General features: G+C 47.3%; 2 protein-coding genes and 1 long non-coding RNA gene across 4 annotated transcripts in view; 1 reads left to right on the forward strand and 2 right to left on the reverse strand.

The window, feature by feature from the left end:
- Positions 1-307: 307 nt before the first annotated feature.
- On the reverse strand, positions 308-3,647 carry LOC148659696 (tryptase-2-like). Its single transcript, XM_088637523.1, has 5 exons — positions 3,462-3,647; positions 2,258-2,435; positions 1,597-1,871; positions 1,267-1,415; positions 308-848 (listed from the first exon to the last, which is right to left on the reverse strand). Exons 1-5 carry the CDS (start codon positions 3,520-3,522, stop codon positions 690-692), a joined length of 822 nt encoding a protein of 273 aa, XP_088493649.1. The 5' UTR covers positions 3,523-3,647; the 3' UTR covers positions 308-689.
- Positions 1,746-17,643, forward strand: part of LOC148659697 (uncharacterized) — a 52,238-nt gene continuing 36,340 nt past the window's right edge. Inside the window, exon 1 of the long non-coding RNA XR_015939756.1 lies at positions 1,746-1,883. This is a non-coding gene — a long non-coding RNA (uncharacterized LOC148659697). The remainder of the gene's footprint in view (positions 1,884-17,643) is intronic.
- On the reverse strand, positions 8,941-17,168 carry LOC148659698 (tryptase-2-like). Of its 2 annotated transcripts, XM_088637508.1 has the most exons (6): positions 16,655-17,168; positions 15,536-15,719; positions 12,684-12,964; positions 11,345-11,493; positions 10,922-11,017; positions 8,941-9,650 (listed from the first exon to the last, which is right to left on the reverse strand). In XM_088637508.1, the coding sequence occupies exons 1-6, from the start codon at positions 16,692-16,694 to the stop codon at positions 9,477-9,479; spliced, it is 924 nt and encodes a 307-aa protein (XP_088493634.1). In that variant the 5' UTR covers positions 16,695-17,168; the 3' UTR covers positions 8,941-9,476. The 2 variants fall into 2 exon arrangements, with proteins under 2 accessions (XP_088493634.1, XP_088493635.1); XM_088637509.1 differs by lacking the exon at positions 10,922-11,017 and having other exon boundaries at positions 16,655-17,162.

Raw genomic sequence — 17,643 nt, forward strand, 5'->3', positions numbered from 1 at the left:
GGGAAGCTGGGGGTCAGAGCGTGGGGTCAGCCATTTATATGGCACCCCTGGAGCAGTTGGGGTTAAGGGCCTTGCTCAGGGGCCCAACGGAGTAGGATTCCTCTGCTGGCCGCGGGATGTGAACCGACAACCTTCCAGTCACAGGGCCACAGCACCACCCCATACACCTACAACAGCAGATATCTGCTTAAAATTTCTTCAAGCCCGGTTAGGAGTCATGAGCCCAGGCCAGAGTTAGATTTCTGCACAGGGTTACTGCTCTGTGGATGGATAGGTCAGTGAATGAATTCAGATCAAAGACAAAAGGTTTGATTGCTTGCACTTTACTTGTTCTGCTGACAGAGTTACAGTACCTCATCACTCACAGCAGGCAGAGCAAACTGAAAGAGGAGATGATAAAGTAACAGAGTAATAAACACACACAACAGGACAGGAGACACAGTGAGAGAGAGGAGATCACAGAGAACTCCTCAGTAATAAACACACACAACAGGATAGGAGACAGTGAGAGAGAGGAGATCACAGAGAATCCCTTAGTAATAAACACACACAACAGGACAGGAGACACAGTGATATAATGGGGATTAACTGTGGAAATGTTGCTGCAGGTGATATTGACTGATTGATGAATCAGCCCAGGGAGAAGCAGAACCAGGAGGGGGCGCTGTCCGCAGGCCTGAGTAGAAGTCTCAGACATCAATGTGTGTCTTTATCCAGGTCCTGAAGCTGGACACGCGGGTGTAGACCCCAGGGGAGTTGGGAAGAGCACAATTATCCCCAAAGCTCACGAGCCCAGCCTGGACCCAAAGGCCCCCTTTCCTGCAGACCAGAGGCCCCCCAGAGTCTCCCTGGAGAGAGATAGAGAGTGAGTCTGCCAATGCCGCTTCCTCCAGCTCAGGGTCCTGCTGGGGAGAGGAGCCTATTCCAGCAAGCAAGTGGCACAAGACTGGATACAGGCCAGTGTCGTGGGCCTTTTTCCCAGACATCCATGACTCTGCATATCAAGTCGGCCTTATGCAACCACGCAGGACTTCCTAGGTGTATCCTTCCTACACTGACTAGTGCTCTAGTGTCTTCAGTCAGGGGTTAAAGGTCAGCGTGAGTCTGGACTCATGAAGACAGTAACTGGCTCAGTTCAGCCCCTGAGAGCCCCAGTCCTTCAGTGCTTTAGTGTCTTCAGTCAGGGGTTAAAGGTCAGTGTGAATCTGGATTAATGAAGACAGTAACTGGCTCAGTTTAGTCCCTGAGAGCCCCAGTATGACTCACCTGGCAGGTGTCCTTCCCCCCATTCTGATATCCAGCGCATATCATTTCTGGCTGGATAGTGTATCTGCCCTCGTACATCTCCTGGCAGACCTGGTTGTCTATAATGGGCAGTCTGACTTCCTGTAGAGTTTGAGGCCATTGGAGAGATTCTGGGAAAGGACAGAGAAAAGGCTCACACAATCTCAATGCCATGAGGGACTTGGAAAGTCACATGTAGAATGACTGAAGCCAGACTGGCAAAATGATTAGCTTGAGTCAGCTTCTGGGTTTGAGATAATGACTGATGAGGGGAGAAGCAATCAAAATGAGATGCAGACACCTGTCTCCTACCTCCGTTCCCAATGTTCCCCCAGCCTGAAGCCCAGCAATCTGAGCTCTCGTTGAAGTTGTCAGTGCTGTCGGCCAGGGCGACAGGCTTGATGAACTTGTTGGTTGACACTGGACTGTCCAGTTCCACCAGGGCAATGTCCCATCTGTCTTCTGTATTCGTGTACCCCTCGTGTAGAATCACCCTCCTGATGGAGCGGGTTTGTTGGTAGTCATTACAAATATCCAGCTTGTGTCCTCCCAGGACCACCAGGGATTTGCACATCTGAACAAAGGGTCTGAAAGACAATGTGCTTAATGTTAATGACTGCAATCCAGAGAACAGGAAAGTGTTTGGATGTTGATCCTGGGTGGACAGAGATTGACATAAAAGACCTTTGTTAAAGCAGGGCGCCTGCTGTGGTCTGTGTTAATAGAGCTCAGGTACAGAGATCAGGACTCCAGGTGGGACACCTGCTGTGGTTTGTGTCAGTAGAGCTTAGATACAGAGATCAGGACTCCAGGTGGGACACCTGCTGTGGTTTGTGTTAATAGAGTTCAGATACAGAGATCAGGACTCCAGGAGGGACACCTGCTGTGGTTTGTGTTAAAAGAGCTCAGATGCAGACATCAGGACTCCAGGTGGGACACCTGCTGCATACCTATACATACAGAGAATACTCACATTTTCAAGCAATGTGCTGCAGTGAGAACCCAGCGATCGTTAAGCAAGGAACCACCACAATCAAATTCGTCTTCAAATGTCTTCACCTGAATATAAGCCATCCAAGGCCATTTTCCAATATCTGCATTCTGTCCACCCACTATAGAGTTCCTGGACTCAGGAGTGAAATCACTGATCACTGGAGAGAAACAAACTGTGGTTAATACAGACACACTGACTGAACACTCCAATACATTAACACTGCACTGAGAGAGAGAGGGGTTAAAACAGCATTTAAGTAAAGAGAACTGAGCTACACTTTTATAATTATTCTACAAACGACTGTGACAGGTCAGGTCAACATAAGAATTTTTAATACAGTTTTGCAAGTGTGCACAGCTCACAACCTGAGGTGTATTTAAATAAAATACAGGAACTATACATATTGCAAAGAGATCATGTACACATAGACTACACTACACACAGCGTACACACACAAAAACATTCTGAGACCACAAATTGCACACATCTAAACATGCACAGACCACACAATACACAGAATGACACTCACACAAACCCACACCAAGACTACACTACTCACAGAGGACACACTTGAAAGCACACACAGATTGCACTACACACAAATAACAGACACTAAAGCACTCACAGACTACACACAGATTATACTTGCACAAGAACACATATTACACACAACCATAGACATACACAGCCCACACAGTACGCTGTCGTACGTTCCATTGAAATGTAAGTGTTCCTGCTGACGGATCTCCACACTGGATTTTCGGTCTGCTCTTTATACAGTATTTCTAAATTTCTAAACCTCGACCCTGCTGACTACCTGTCTGGGAGTCTTGCCTAGATGCATCAGAATAACAGCAACTGGGGTTCCTTGTTGAAATTGCAGATACAGTACATGTATTGGTGTCTTTAATGTCTTTAAACTGGTTGATATTGTTACTACGGCATTGATGAATGCATTTTCAGAAAGCAGTGCTCCTAGATGCCTCCAGCACATGTTGATGGCAACAACAGTTTCTGCTCCAGGGGTATGTTAGTTGCAGAGAGGATTTTGGGATCTGATGTCTGTGCAGTGTCTCATGTGTCCACAGAAGGCCCGGAGTCTCTGGAGTTATAGACATCGTCTCACCTGGCACTCATCAAATCATGTGGAATTCATTGATTAATTGATAAATTTATCTCTTACCTGCAGTAATGTTCAGGAATAGGATCAAAAACAGCAGCTGCAGGAAAAGCATCTTCATCATCCCAACGTCTCACTGGACATAGAGGTCAGACGCTTCTCAAGTACTGCTGGACACAGAGCACAGACCCTCCTCAACTACTGCTGGACATGGAGGACTGACACTCCTCTGGGACTGTAGATTTCCTGAGACTTTACATTTTATAGAGTCTTCGTCGTATCTGACTTATTGTGACCCTGTTCCACAGAAAGATTAAAAGATATTCACAGACCATTTTGCAATCAGTTGAAAAAAAAGTATTTTTGATGGTATCTGTCCACCCAAATACCCGAAAAACACACCCTTTCTGATCTTATCACTTCCCAATAAAAACTGAAAAACACCAACCACATCTGATGACCAAAGGGCACACAGAGTCACAGAGATGAGGATGATAGTGATGATGATGTTCATAGTAATGATGGTGATGCTGCTGCAAATCATGATGGTGAAGTTAATGGTGATGATGATGATGATGATGGTATAGATGTTAATAGTGATGATGGTAGTGTTAATTATAATTGTGGTGATGGTAGTGATGGTGAAGTTAATGGTGAAGACAGTGATGATGGTAATGATGGTGATGTTGATTGTGATGATGTTAATAGTGATGGTGATGCTGCTGAGAAGTGGCATAGGTGGTCCACCGCATCTGTGACCTGGTGGTCCGCGGACCATAGAACTTTGAGAGCCACTGCCCTGCAGTGGGGAGATACAGTCCTACAGGATCTTTATTTACAAAGATATTCTTCAGATCCCTACAAGGAACTGCTGGATCTGAAGCTACCCTAACTCAGTCTTTAGTGCGACAGCATAGGAAGCCTTCTTTATGACAGTGGTTTCCAATCTACTCAAACACAGGGTCACGAATCCATGCTTGATTGCAGTTTTATTGAGTAACAGTACAACGGATCTCTCAGGCAGAGTCAAAGAAAGTCAGAGAAAGCCGATAAAACAAAAACAGACAACAGAGGGCAGGAGACACAGTGGGGGAAAGGACTCTTAATGGCGTAGCAGTTGGTAAAAATGTATTCATTTAAGGAGCTGTAAAAATCTAAGACTAAGAAAGCCTGTGCTTTGTCAGAAAGTCAGGAGGAGGGTGCTATCTGCAGGCCATGGCAGAAGCCTCAGAGTCAAATGTGATACTGTATCCAGTCCCTGTAGCTGGACATCTGGGTGTAGATACCAGGGGAGCCTGGGTCAGCACAGATCCCGCCGAAGCTCACAATCTCAACCTGGACCCAGCGGTTTCCCTTCTTCCCCATCCTGCAGACCAGAGGGCCTCCAGAGTCCCCCTTAAGAAAAAACCAACAGCAACATTGTGACACAAAGGACCATTTCTCTCTGGAATAAAAGACAGTAACTGGCTCAGTTCAGCCCAGAGAGCCCCAGTCCTTCAGTGCTCTAGTGTCTTCAGTCAGGAGTTAAAGGTCACTGTAAATCTGGACTCATGAAGACAGTAACTGGCTCAGTTCAGCCCTGAGAGCCCCAGTCCTTCAGTGCTCTAGTGTCTTCAGTCAGGGGTTAAAGGTCACTGTGAATCTGGTCTCATGAAGACAGTAACTGGCTCAGGTCGTGCCGCAGTCTGACTCATCTGGCAGGTGTCCTTCCCTCCCTGACTGAACCCGGCACACATCATGTCTGGTTTGATGGTCTATCTGCCCTTATCCATCTTCTGGCAGTTCTTGTTGTCTGTGATAGGGAGCCTGACCTCCTGCAGAGTGTGAGGCCATTGCCGGTGCTCTGGAAATGAATGCACAGAGAACATTCAAGCACTCAGAGACAAGAGTCCTTTTGGTCAGTTGTCATTTGAGATTTGAGTGTTTTCCTGAGCTACTTCTTCAACACAGGTTTCACAATGACTGGGAAGTGTGTTCCGTACTCCCACAACCCTTTGTCGAAACAAGTGTCTCCTGTTCTAAGTTTTAATTTGATCAGATGTTTTCACTGTCAGGCAAGACTTTGATTATCCATGACCCTTAAATCTCACTGCTCCCTATATGTACTCTGAACACTCTATATATACTCATGAAGTCTCTATATATGTAGATCTAGATATATCCCTATAAAATTCTAAACAGTATATATTCAATTTGATTAAAGGTGCTTTATTAGCATGACCGATGGGTACAATCAGTGTTGCCAAAGCAAATAAAAATTCACCTGGAACAAAACAAAAAATAAAAGTAAAATAAAATCTACTGACATATTACAGACATTTACAACAAAGACATATAATAGAATATTGACATATACTGTAGGCAGATGGAGCATTATTGGGAGACAGACTCACTGTTCCTCAGGCTGTGACAGGAGATCAACTGAGTTCCCTCCTCCCTCTCCCAGTAGGATTGGGACCCGTTGTGATTCTGGCAGGTGTGGGAACTCTGGGATTAGATTTCTGATTTTAGGGAAGAATGTTTCTCTAATCCCAGAGTATCTGTCACAGTGCAGTAGGAAGTGCACCTATATTTGTCACTCTATATATGTCTATTGTCCACTCTATATATACTTTTTCTCCAACCTCACAACAACTCATAATCACTACATAACAATAAGGCGTCCATCGCAGGAAACCAAACAGCAAAGCAGCAGGTTCCTGTGCAGCTGAAAGCATAGTCCAACTACACAGGAAGTGGACATTTTTAGAGTCACCTACTGAAGTGAACGACGTTCCCCCAGCCCGTCGCCCAGCACTCGGAGTTCGGGGTGAAGTGGTCGGAACCCCTGGCCAGATGGACGGGCTGGACGAACTTGGTGTAGGTCACTGGATTGTCCAGCTCCACCAGGGCGATGTCAGACCCGTTCTCGTATTCCGTGTATCCTTCGGTGAGGACCCTCTTCATGCCACGAGTCTGTTGGGGGTCATTACAAATGCCCAGCTTGTGCTCTCCCAGGACCACCAGGGACTTGCACAACACGACGGGCCTGAGAAACGAGGTGTTTAAATACATCCATCAATGGGATGGACCCTGGAGGGACACACACACACACCCTGGACAGAACACCTGTCCATTGCAGGACACACACACCCTGGACAGGACACCAATCCACCACAAGAAACACACCCACCCTGGGCAAGACACCAGTCCATCACAGGACACACACACCCTGGATAACACACCTGTCCATCGTAGGTCACACACACCTGGACAGGACACCGGTCCATCACAGGACACACACACCCTGGACAGGTAACCAGTCCATCACAGGACAGACACACCTGTCCATCGCAGGACACACACACCTGGACAGGACACTGGTCCATCACAGGACACTGGTCCATCACAGGACACACACACCCTGGACAGGACACCAGTCCATCACAGGACACACACTTAAAAAAGGATGTGAAGCACACCCAGAAGATGACCCAGGAGAGAATACCAGTCAGTACCCAAGAGCTGAGGTGAAGCACCAAGTGACTGTGCCATCCTATCGGTGCGATCATGAATAATAAACAGGGAAACTTACTAGCCTTTAAAAGTGCACAACAGGTTAATTAATTATAATTAGGCTGCAGTATTGTAGATAGAAATTTTTGTCTCACTACTAAATATTTATTGTTCCTGTTGTCTCCATTGAGTGGTGTTGTCTGCTGTACTGTGTGCGTCCCAATCAGTGCCATTAAGAATTACAAATGTACGTCTACATATGGCAATAACCTCCTCCGCTCTTTAAGACTTTGAGACTGAATCAGGCCACCCTCTGCATTGGTGTGTCGTTAACCAGGCTTTATCCTCACGCCCCCGATGAATTCGTTTATAGTCAGGGGTAACCTTACAGCTATTTTTACACCATGAAACGTTCAGTGGAGCTTCACTCTCAGTGTCATTTTATTTTCCAAACAAACACCATTTGAATATGGTTCCACATGTAATTTGAAGTCTTTGAAAATGATACATGTGTTAGAATGAATAATTGTGGTATGCTACATACAGCATATAAAGATGTGCACTCTGATGCTGACTTGAGCACATTTTTGTTTAGCACTGATCTCTATACTACAATTCAGCACAAACACGTAATGCAAATTCCTTTGAAGACAGTTTGAAATGACACATAATGACACTTTTGGGCTTAAACAATTTTCTCTAACTGGGGTCATCCTTGAGCTTTGTGCTTGTTTCCTGATGGCATGGAGGACACGACTCTGCCATTTCTACCCTGGATACAAGAGTGGTGGACAATATGTAACTGCAGCGATCAATTGAAGAGACATGATTCCCGACTTTAACATTTAACATGTTATCTGGGATGGTCAGTCCAGAGCTCTTCAGAAGTTGGTGTTGGTCAGTCCAGAGTCTCAGTCTGTGATGGAACAGGTCTCTGGGATGGTCAGTCCAGAGCTCTTCAGAAGTTGGTGTGGGTCAGTCCAGAGTCTCAGTGTGTGATGGAGCAGGTCTCTGGGATGGTCAGTCCAGAGCTCTTCAAAAGTCGATGTTGGTCCATACAGAGTCTCAGTGTGTGATGGAGCAGGTCTCTGGGATGGTCAGTCCAGAGCTCTTCAGAAGTTGGTGTTGCTCAGTACAGAGTCTCAGTGTGTGATGGAGCAGGTCTCTGGGATGGTCAGTCCAGAGCTCTTCAGAAGTCGATGTTGGTCCATACAGAGTCTCAGTGTGTGATGGAGCAGGTGTCTGTGATGGTTAGTCCAGAGCTCTTCAGAAGTTGGTGTTGGTCAGTCCAGAGTCTCAGTGTGTGATGGAGCCAGTCTCTGGGATGGTCAGTCCAGAGCTCTTCAGAAGTTGGTGTTGGTCAGTCCAGAGTCTCAGTGTGTGATGGAGCCGGTCTCTGGGATGGTCAGTCCAGAGCTCTTCAGAAGTTGGTGTTGGTCAGTCCAGAGTCTCAGTGTGTGATGGAGCAGGTCTCTGGGATGGTCAGTCCAGAGCTCTTCAGAAATTGGTGTTGTTGTCCCAAAGGCTGAAGAAACAGGTCTCTGGGAGGGTCCGTCATACATTATTGGTCATAAGTACCGTCTCTCTCACAGGCGGACCCGTGATCACTGAGGTATCATAGTTTTGAGAGGGGGCCTTAGTGAAGTCTTGCACAGCCTCAGTGCCTGAGCTCTGGGGCTCAGTCTGTATTAGGCAGCTGACACTGCGTTTTCTTTTCTCTATATCAGCAGTTTCTCAAGAGATAAAAATTGTCTCTTAGGATGTGGCTGAGAGCTGGGGGAGCAGCAACCAAGTGGGTAAGAGATACAGAACTGTAATAAACAGGAAACTGTGATCTGTATGTAGAATCAGCTGCATCCTTGGGGCAGCACAGTGGTTTTGCAGAGCTGGGACTCTGGGCTCAAGGCTGCCAGCAGCAGTTAGTTCATACGTTTTCCCTGTATTTGCATGGGTTTCCTCCCAGACAGGGTCTGTGATCCCCCCCAACACTGAAGTAAGAACACCCCCTCTGAAAGAGTACTGGAAGAGTGGAAAATCTGGAAAACACTTTATTTTTATCCTTTATTGAAAAATATGTGCAAGCATAGAAGAGAGCAAGTGATCCTGCAATTCATGATCTTATATTGATATTGATGAAGTCACTCTGAATTGCACACACACACAACAGGGCAGGAGACACAGTGAGAGAGTGATCACAGAGAATCCTTTAGTAATAAGGAAACACAACAAAATAGGAGACACAGTGAGAAAGAGGAGATCACAGAGAATCCCTCAGTAATAAACACACACAACAGGACAGGAGACACAGGGAGAGAGAGGAGATCACAGAGACTCCCTCAATAATAAACACACACAACAGGACAGGAGACACAGGGAGAAAGAGGAGATCACACAGAATCCCTCAGTAATAAACACACACAACAGGACAGGAGACACAGTAAGAGAGAGAGGAGATGACAAAGTCACAGAGTAGCAAAGACACACAACAGGACAGGAGACACAGCAAAAGACAGAGCGAGGAGCTGAGATGGGCGATAGGTTCTTGTCAGGGTGCAGCAGAGCCGGCAGTCAGCGTAGGAGGTTCTAGTCCCAGAAGCCCCCGTCTTTGACGTGAGTCTTGATCCAGGTCCTGAAGCTGGAGACCCGGGTGTAGATCCCAGGGGAGTTCGGCTTTCCACAGCCATCCCCAATACTCACAATCCCAGCCTGCACCCACACCGTCTTCTTCTTACAGACCAGCGGCCCCCCAGAGTCTCCCTGGAGACAGACAGAGAGAGACAGGGGTCCCCAGTCTGGATTTCTCCCAAACATCACTGAAGCTCTGAGCACGAGAGCACAATCTTCCCCATCACTCTAATGGCATTCCTTTAAACCAACAGGAGAACACTTCTACCTGTCTGTGCACGAACACGGCCTCATTCTACAGAGAAAGGTTTTTGTAAGTCACCAAGAGGGTGTTTATCTTAGAGGGGGGCCCTTTGGGGACTGACTGGGGCACATCTCACAGAAGGGTAATTTTACAGGGATAACTTCAAGTGGTGTTAGTGGACCCGTAGGGGACACTATCCCCTCTGGACCAGAAATTCTAGTCCAATGCCCCAGTAAGAAGACCAAGCTGTAGGAGCTGTCATTCGTCAGACCAGTCCATCAACTTTGATCCTGGCTATTTGCTCACTGCAGATCATCTCTTCAGATGGAAAGAGTGTCCTGACTTGACCCCCTGTAATCCCACTGGTCCAGTTTCAAGCTCCTGCCCCTGACTTGTGCGTAGCAGGGCTGCTGCTGTGTGTCACCTAGGTGGGGCTGAGTTTCAGGGGAGGAGCACTGGAGGAAGCTATGAGTTAAGGGGGTTCCCCTCTGTATTGGAAGCATAGTAATAATTCCTCACACTTACATAGCACTTTTCTGGACACTCCACTCAGAGCTCTTTACAGGTCGTGGTTATCCCCTCCACCCCCACCAGTGTGTCCCCCCACCTGGGTGAAGCTCCAGTCTGCTCACACACAGCAGCTCTCAGTGGGGAGGAGAGCAGAGTGATGAAGCCAGTTCAGAGAGGGGGGTTATTAGGAGGTCATGATGGGTAAAGACCAGGGGGAAATTTGGCCAGGACACCAGGGTAACACCCCTACTCTTCTCAAGAAGTGCCCTAGGACTTTTAATGATTACAGAGAGACAGAGCCTTGGTTTTACGTCTCATCCGAAGGACGGCACCTATTTACAGTATAGTGTCCCCATCGCTATACTGCAGGATTAGGACCCACACGGACCGCAGGGTGAGCGCCCCCTACTGGTCCCACAAACACTGCATTGTTACTACATTGCACTGACTGCTTTCTATCTTTACTTGCTGGACATGTGGTTGTTGGAAAATTTCTCCTCCTTTACCTCTTAAGTCATCACTCCATCTTGTTCTTTTATACTTATTGGGGTTATTGTCTATCAGCCAATCAGCAAGCCAGGTAAAGGGATCTGCTGGCTTTCTCTTATAGAGTTCTGCCAGTCCTGAAAGCAGTGTGGGTTTTACAAACCTCTTCCAGCAGCAGCCTCAGCTTTCCCAGGAGTCTCCCGTCCCGGTACTGGCCAGGCTCACACTGCTGAGCTCCAGTGGGGCTGCTAGTGCCGAGCTGCAGGGGGACACAGCCGCTGGCCATATGAATGAAGGTCTGACTGACCTTCATGGTTGAGGATATGATTGTTGTAGCTCTTGCGTCAGGCAGAATAGAGCTACTTCAACGACAGCTGCCGGTCCACACTGCATCGCTACTTCCCAGGCGCCTCATCGACATCACTTCCCACTTCCTGCCTGGCTGCAGGACAAGTGGGAGGTGCTTGCTAAGCCGAGACGCTTCCAAATAAGAAATACGACTGGTGGGACACGCTGGGAGGTCATGAGGCTGTGCTTGAAGGAAGCCCATGGCACCGAACCTGCAACCCCCTCCTCCTCCCCGTACCGTGCATGTGTCCTTCCCGCCGTGCTGGAACCCGGCGCACAGCATGTCGGCCATGATGACCCAGCGGCCCTTGAAGAGCTTCTTGCAGAGCTGCCTCTTCATGATGGACAGCCGAACCTGCTGCAGAGTGTAGGGCTTGGGCAGTGGCTCTAGAGAGGGAAGAGAAGGACAGGCCTGGTCACGGGCTGCAGTAACACCAGCACGACCACTAGAGGGCACCAAGAGAAGCCAACAATGACAGCCGTTCTTTATTATCCCCTAGGGGGCAATATGGGGTGGTACGCATCCATGTTTACATCCAAATCAAGTGTTAAGTAAGGATATGGCTACAGGTATGAATGAGACCTTGAATCTATTGCTGTAGGAGCTGGGGAGTCAGTATCTGCGTTCTGATGGGAGGAATTGGAATTCATTAAACAAGGAGCGCAAAGGATCGTCACAGATGGATTTTGTTTTAAGCAAAACACGTGAATGCTAGATCCTGACCAACAGACGGCAGGAAGATCGGCACCAATGACCTCCTGCCATATTTTCACAGGGCTGCCCAGTTTGCTCCTGCTTCTCAGATTCCGGTCGCCAAACCAGCAGATCAGGATCAAAGTTGGAACAGATTCAAGGAAGGAGCGATAGAACAAGATCAGCAAAAGATCTTCAATGTTAGAACTGCTCACATTTCTTGACTGAAAACAGACCCTGTTGTCCTTTCTTGAGGATCATGTCAACATCGGCTTCGAAAGTTAACTTGGAGCCCAGAACATGCAAGTGAAGGCAGGAATCCCGGAGGTAGCTGAGGTTTCCACTGGGTTCAGCTAGACAGTGGGAGTTCAAGATACCTATGGGGTGATCAAAACGGAGACAAGCCCAGAACAGTCCCCAAGTACTTGTACTGTTCAACTTGCGTGTAGTTCGCCTGTGTCTGCTGACTGGTCTGACTACTAGCTCTGGAGAGCACATGGGTTTGTGAGACACACAGAGGCTTAGGTTCGAGCGGAGAAATATTATGGGAGACCAGCAGCAGATGGAGCCTCTCTGATCCTGAATTAGTGTTCTGTCCACCCATAATTAGAATACAGGACACCTCAGGGTGAGCGCCCCCTGCTGGCCCCACTAGCACTTCTTCTTTCCCAGGAGCCTCCCATCCAAGTACTGGCCAGGCTCACACCTGCTGAGCTCTGGGGGGGCTGCCAGTGCTGAAAACTCCCCCCCCGCCCAAAAGGGAAAAGCAGCAGTGTTCTGCAGCTCCACCTAGTGGATGTCAGAGGCAGAGCAGGTTGGAGACACAAAACGAAGAAGGGACGACCCCAATGGAAGCGAAGCAGACCCCCCACCCTTCACCCACTGTCTTCCCCGGTCTGGCCCCAGCCCGTCGCCCAGCACTCGGAGTTCGGGGTGAAGTGGTCAGAGCCCCTGGCCAGATGGACGGGCTGGACGAACTTGGTGTAGGTCACCGGACTGTCCAGCTCCACCAGGGCGATGTCGGACCCGCTGCGCTGGCGCGTGGACGCCCGGTACCGCTCGTGGAGGACGGTCCTCTTCAGCTTGCGCACCTGCCGGTGTCGGGGGGCTGCGGCCAGCTGGTACCCCCCCAGGAGCGCCCTCGACTGGCTCAGCTCTGGAGGCCTGCGGGCGGGACAGAGGCGTTGCCGGCCGTTAACGAGAGCCTCGTTAGAGGCGGCTCAGAATCGGCCTGAGGCACAGCGCCCGGACTGGCTACCAGACCGAGCTTTCGTCCTCTTCATCAGTGTCATGGGCCATTTCCGCATTGAAAGCAATCGCATACCGTCTGATTAACTCTGTGAGAAAGACAGCACCCAATCCATACTCGTCTGGGTTTTATATTAAACATTTGTTTAGTTGTAATGGACACCAATCCCACTGCAGATGTCGCCATGCTGCACACATCATTGCAAAGTAAAAGGTAAAGGTAAATGTTAAATAAATTTTAAACTATTAATTATTAATAATTATTAATAATATGTATACTAATAACAATTAATAATAACAGCAATACATTATTAATTATTAATATTATCAATAGCTGTTAATTGTTGATGATTATTAAATTAATCGTTATTGATTATTAATTTAATCATTCATTGTTGTTAAATTATTGTTATTTTAAATTAAAGGTAAATTTTCCGTGCCAAAAAGAAGAGTTCATTTCGGCTGTGGAGCCTTCTTCGGGTGTGACTCACAGTGTTGGTGGGTTTTAATATCGGACCATTTCATCATGTCGTACAAATATCATCCATCCATTTTCTCTCCTTAGCTTTATCCCATACGGGATTGTGGGGGAGCTGGAGACCATCCTGGAAAGCAATAGGCACAGGGCAGGATACACCCTGGATGGTAGCAGGGAAGACACACAAGCACACACTCAGATCGGGGACAATTCTCCCAGAAGCCAATTCATCTACCAGCAATTCTTTGGACTTTGGGAGGAAACCTATTTGAACACATGGGGAACATGCAACCTCTACACAGAAGGCACCCTGGGTCTAGATTCGAACCCAGGGCATCAGCACTGTGGGACAGCAATGGTAAGCACTGTTCTGTCCCTCAGATATGATATTATTATGTAATATGTTGCATTATGATATTCTATATTACTTTGAGCAGCCACGTCAGCTCTCAACTGGCTACCCACTGAAGCTAGGCAGGGTTGAGCCTGGTCAGTGCCTGGATGGGAGACCTCCTGGGAAAAACTAAGTTTGCTGCTGGCAGAAGTGTTAGTGGGACCTGAGGGGTGCACCCACCCTGCGGTCTTGTGGGTCCTAATGCCCCGGTATAGGGGGCACCGTCTTTTGGATGAGACGTTAAACCCAGTCCTGACTCTCACCGGTCATTAAAGATCCCCGGGCATTTCTCGAGAAGAGTAGGGAGTTATCCCCGTGCCTGGGCCAAATTTCCCCCCTTAGCCTCCACATTATCCCCGTGTGTGATTGGCTTGCTCTTGCCCTGCGATGGACTGGTGTCCCATCCATGGTGTACCCTGCCTTGCGCTCGTTGCTTGCCGGGTAGGCTCTGGCTTCCCGCGACACCGTATGGTATAAAGCAGTTTGGCAAATGAGATGACACGACATATCATTTTGTAATTTATTTGATAACATTGTAGCCACGGTCAGGAAAAATTCCAGCGACGAATTCTAGGTTGTATATTAACAACCTGAAATAGCCACAAAGCAGATACGGTTTTAGTGAAAGTTCTTACCTAGCAATTTCAACTACACTCATACCCCGGAATAAGAATGTTCGATAGACGAATTTTTTGCTAACCTGAATTTGTACCTTGTCATTCCTTCTAAGAACGAAATTTCGCTGAGCCAAACGAAGTTCAAAAGATTTGGCTGAGAACCTTCTGCGAACATCTGGATTCAGTGCCACCTAACAGCTGCTTGTTTGGCATTGTGATGAAGGACGCCGTGAGGCAGCAGTGCTTTGTTTATGATCACAGCTAAAGCTTGGGCTCTCGTTTTCAAAGTGTTCTTCTTGTGTTTGTTTTGTAGTGTCTGTTCATTATGGCGTCTTAAGGGAGAGAAAAAGATTCTTTAGCGTGATAGTCGACAACAGTATGCACACCATTCCATTAGGAAAGAACGAAAAATGTAAATATGATATAATTGATTGATTTTACAGCTATAGTTGGCTTATTTGAATAGATCTGCGCTGTTCACTAAGCTTGCTATAATGGTCTCTATGGTATTATACTGTATGTTCAGAGTGGTTTTTGAACTTGTCTCCGGCTCAGAACAGGGTAGAATTTTCCCAATAAGAAATAATGGAAATGTTATTTTCGATTTACAATCTCCCGCCTTTCTAACAGATTTTTAGGAACGAGTTTGGATTTGGATACCGGGGTATGAGTGGAATTGCATACATTCAGAGAGGCTGGAGTACAAACCTGTTAATTTGCCACATTTTAAAACCAATTGTGTTATTCTTAGAAAATGTTATTGTGGCTGTACTGGAACAAAGGTTCAGAGAGAACACCCCTGACTGATCGAGCAGAATCGGCCCCAATCTCGAACAGCCTCAGAGTTAGAAGCTTCCGATGAAGTCAAAGCTACAGGTAGGACGCCTGCCGTGGTTTGTGTTAATAGAGCCCAGACATAGAGATCAGGACTGCAGGCTGGATGCCTGCTGTGGTTTGTGTTAATAGTATTGGGCTACAGTTTTATACACAGCACTCACTCGTCAAAGCAGTGTGCTGCCGTGAGAACCCAGTGCTCACTGATTAAGGAGCCTCCACACTCATTGTGTCCTTCTTGCTTTGTATGTTTTGGAACAATCTTGAGATACACCATCCAGGGCCACTGTCCCTCCTTTGCATCCTGACCGCCCACTATAGAACTCCTGGATAGAGGAGAGCTGGACACTGGAGAGAGACAGAGGGGTTCATACAGAACAGTCTTGAGATCGGTCATCTAGGACCACTGTCCCTCCTTCACACCCTGACTGACCACTACAGAGCTCCTGGACAGAGGAGAGCTGGACACTGGAGAGAGACAGAGGGGTTAATACAGAACAGGCTTGAGATCAGTCATCCAGGACCACTGTCCCTCCTTCACACCCTGACTGACCACTACAGAGCTCCTGGACAGAGGAGAGCTGGACACTGGAGAGAGACAGAGGGGTTAATACAGAACAGGCTTGAGATCAGTCATCTAGGACCACTGTCCCTCCTTCACACCCTGACTGACCACTATGGAAAGAGCTGGACACCGGGAAGAACAATGTTGACACAGCATCAACTAAAATAACAAGACTGGTGACACAGTGAGAGAGGTAACAACAAATTATCCCTCAGTAATAAAGACAAAAATGCACAGAGAATCTCGCAATAATAAGCACAAAGCAACAGGACAGGAGACACACTGTGAGAGGGAGAGAGGAGATCATAGAAAATCCCTTAGTACTAAACACACACAACAGGACAGGAGACACAATGAGAGAGAGGAGAGATAACAGAGAATCCCTCAGTGATAAAGGAAAGGAAACACAGTTAAAAAGATAGAGACAAAAACAGAGAATCCCTAAGTAGTCAAAACACAGAGCAGGACAGGAGACACAGCAGGTGTTCACAGAGAATACTTCTGTAATGAAAATACTCAACAGGACTGGAAACACCATGAGAGAAAGGAGATCACAGAACATACCACAGTAATAAACACACACAACAGGACAGGATACAGTTCGAGAGATCAGATAATGAGTAATAGACAGCTAATACGACAGGAGATCACTTTGTGTGATATTTCACAAATACATATTATATTTATGTGATACATTTTTTTCTAGGTCTCCTCTTACCTTCAAAAACATTCAAAATCAAGACCCAAAGCAAAAACATTTTTTCCTTCTTGGTCTGGGATGATGAGTCTTCAGAGCTCTACAGAAGTTGGTGTTGGTCAGTCCAGAGTCTCAGTGTGTGATGGAGCAGGTCTCTGGGATGGTCAGGCCAGAGCTCTTCAGAAGTTGGTGTTGGACAGTCCAGAGTCTCAGTGTGTGATGGAGCAGGTCTCTGGGATGGTCAGTCTAGAGCTCTTCAGAAGTTGGTGTTGGTCAGTCCAGAGTCTCAGTGTGTGATGGAGCAGGTCTCTGGGATGGTCAGTCCAGAGCTCTTCAGAAGTTGATATTGGTGAGTACAGAGTCTGTCTCACTATATAATGAAGGTGGTCTACAGGAGACAAAGGACTTAGAAGGGGCTGAGTTAAGCCCTTTATGTCACCTGTTTGATATCTGAAGACGTGAAGTGAATTCACATTTAGTTCTCACCACACATCCCAGACAGACTGTTTCTCAGCACAGCCCTTTGATCTTGACAGCTCAAGAACAACGGTTTGCACGAGAAGCTGCAGAGGTGTTTTGTAAACAGGAAATGTCTTTTCATTTCAGGTTTTAGGTTTGAATTTTCCTTTCAAGTCAGCTACCCCTAGTCTCTTCGCTAGCAAACCCCCTGATGTCAATCTGATCTTGCTCGTCACCCTGGTATTTCCAGTAGTGGGATCCGGAACATGAAAGTGACGGAAAATTCCTTCTGGACCCATGTAGATCAGTTATCATGTGGTCCTTTACACCTCGAACAAAGTTTGGTCTGTCTTCAACTGTCTTTACCAGAGTCTGCAGGTGCTCTGTTGAGAGTGTGGCATCACCTGTGGGATCACAGTGTGGTCTGGCCGCAGCTCGTTGTCTGACCGGAAGGCATTACAGGGGGTGATCAGGTCAGCCCAGTCCATCACTGGAGTATAGCTCCCCTCTATTTCTGACATTTTTATAACTTACTGTCTCAGGAAGGCTGG

The sequence above is a fragment of the Lepisosteus platostomus genome, chromosome 6 (assembly GCF_059453375.1).
Source record: "Lepisosteus platostomus isolate fLepPlt1 chromosome 6, fLepPlt1.hap1, whole genome shotgun sequence".
Taxonomy (NCBI): Eukaryota; Metazoa; Chordata; class Actinopteri; order Semionotiformes; family Lepisosteidae; genus Lepisosteus; species Lepisosteus platostomus.

What these genes read in the sequence shown, in the direction of transcription:
- LOC148659696 (XM_088637523.1), bottom strand. Translation starts at nt 3,522, where the DNA reads ATGATGAAGATGCTTTTCCTGCAGCTGCTGTTTTTGATCCTATTCCTG. An exon ending in GCAGCACATTGCTTGAAAAT is followed by an intron (nt 1,872 to 2,257) that starts GTGAGTATTCTC and finishes ATTGTCTTTCAG; the next exon opens with ACCCTTTGTTCAGATGTGCA. An exon ending in GGGGGAAGGACACCTGCCAG is followed by an intron (nt 849 to 1,266) that starts GTGAGTCATACT and finishes ATCTCTCTCCAG; the next exon opens with GGAGACTCTGGGGGGCCTCT.
- LOC148659698 (XM_088637508.1), bottom strand. Translation starts at nt 16,694, where the DNA reads ATGTTTTTGCTTTGGGTCTTGATTTTGAATGTTTTTGAAG. An exon ending in GCGGGAAGGACACATGCACG is followed by an intron (nt 11,018 to 11,344) that starts GTACGGGGAGGA and finishes GTCCCCCTGCAG; the next exon opens with CTCGGCACTAGCAGCCCCAC. An exon ending in TGAGGCTGCTGCTGGAAGAG is followed by an intron (nt 9,651 to 10,921) that starts GTTTGTAAAACC and finishes GTCTGTCTCCAG; the next exon opens with GGAGACTCTGGGGGGCCGCT.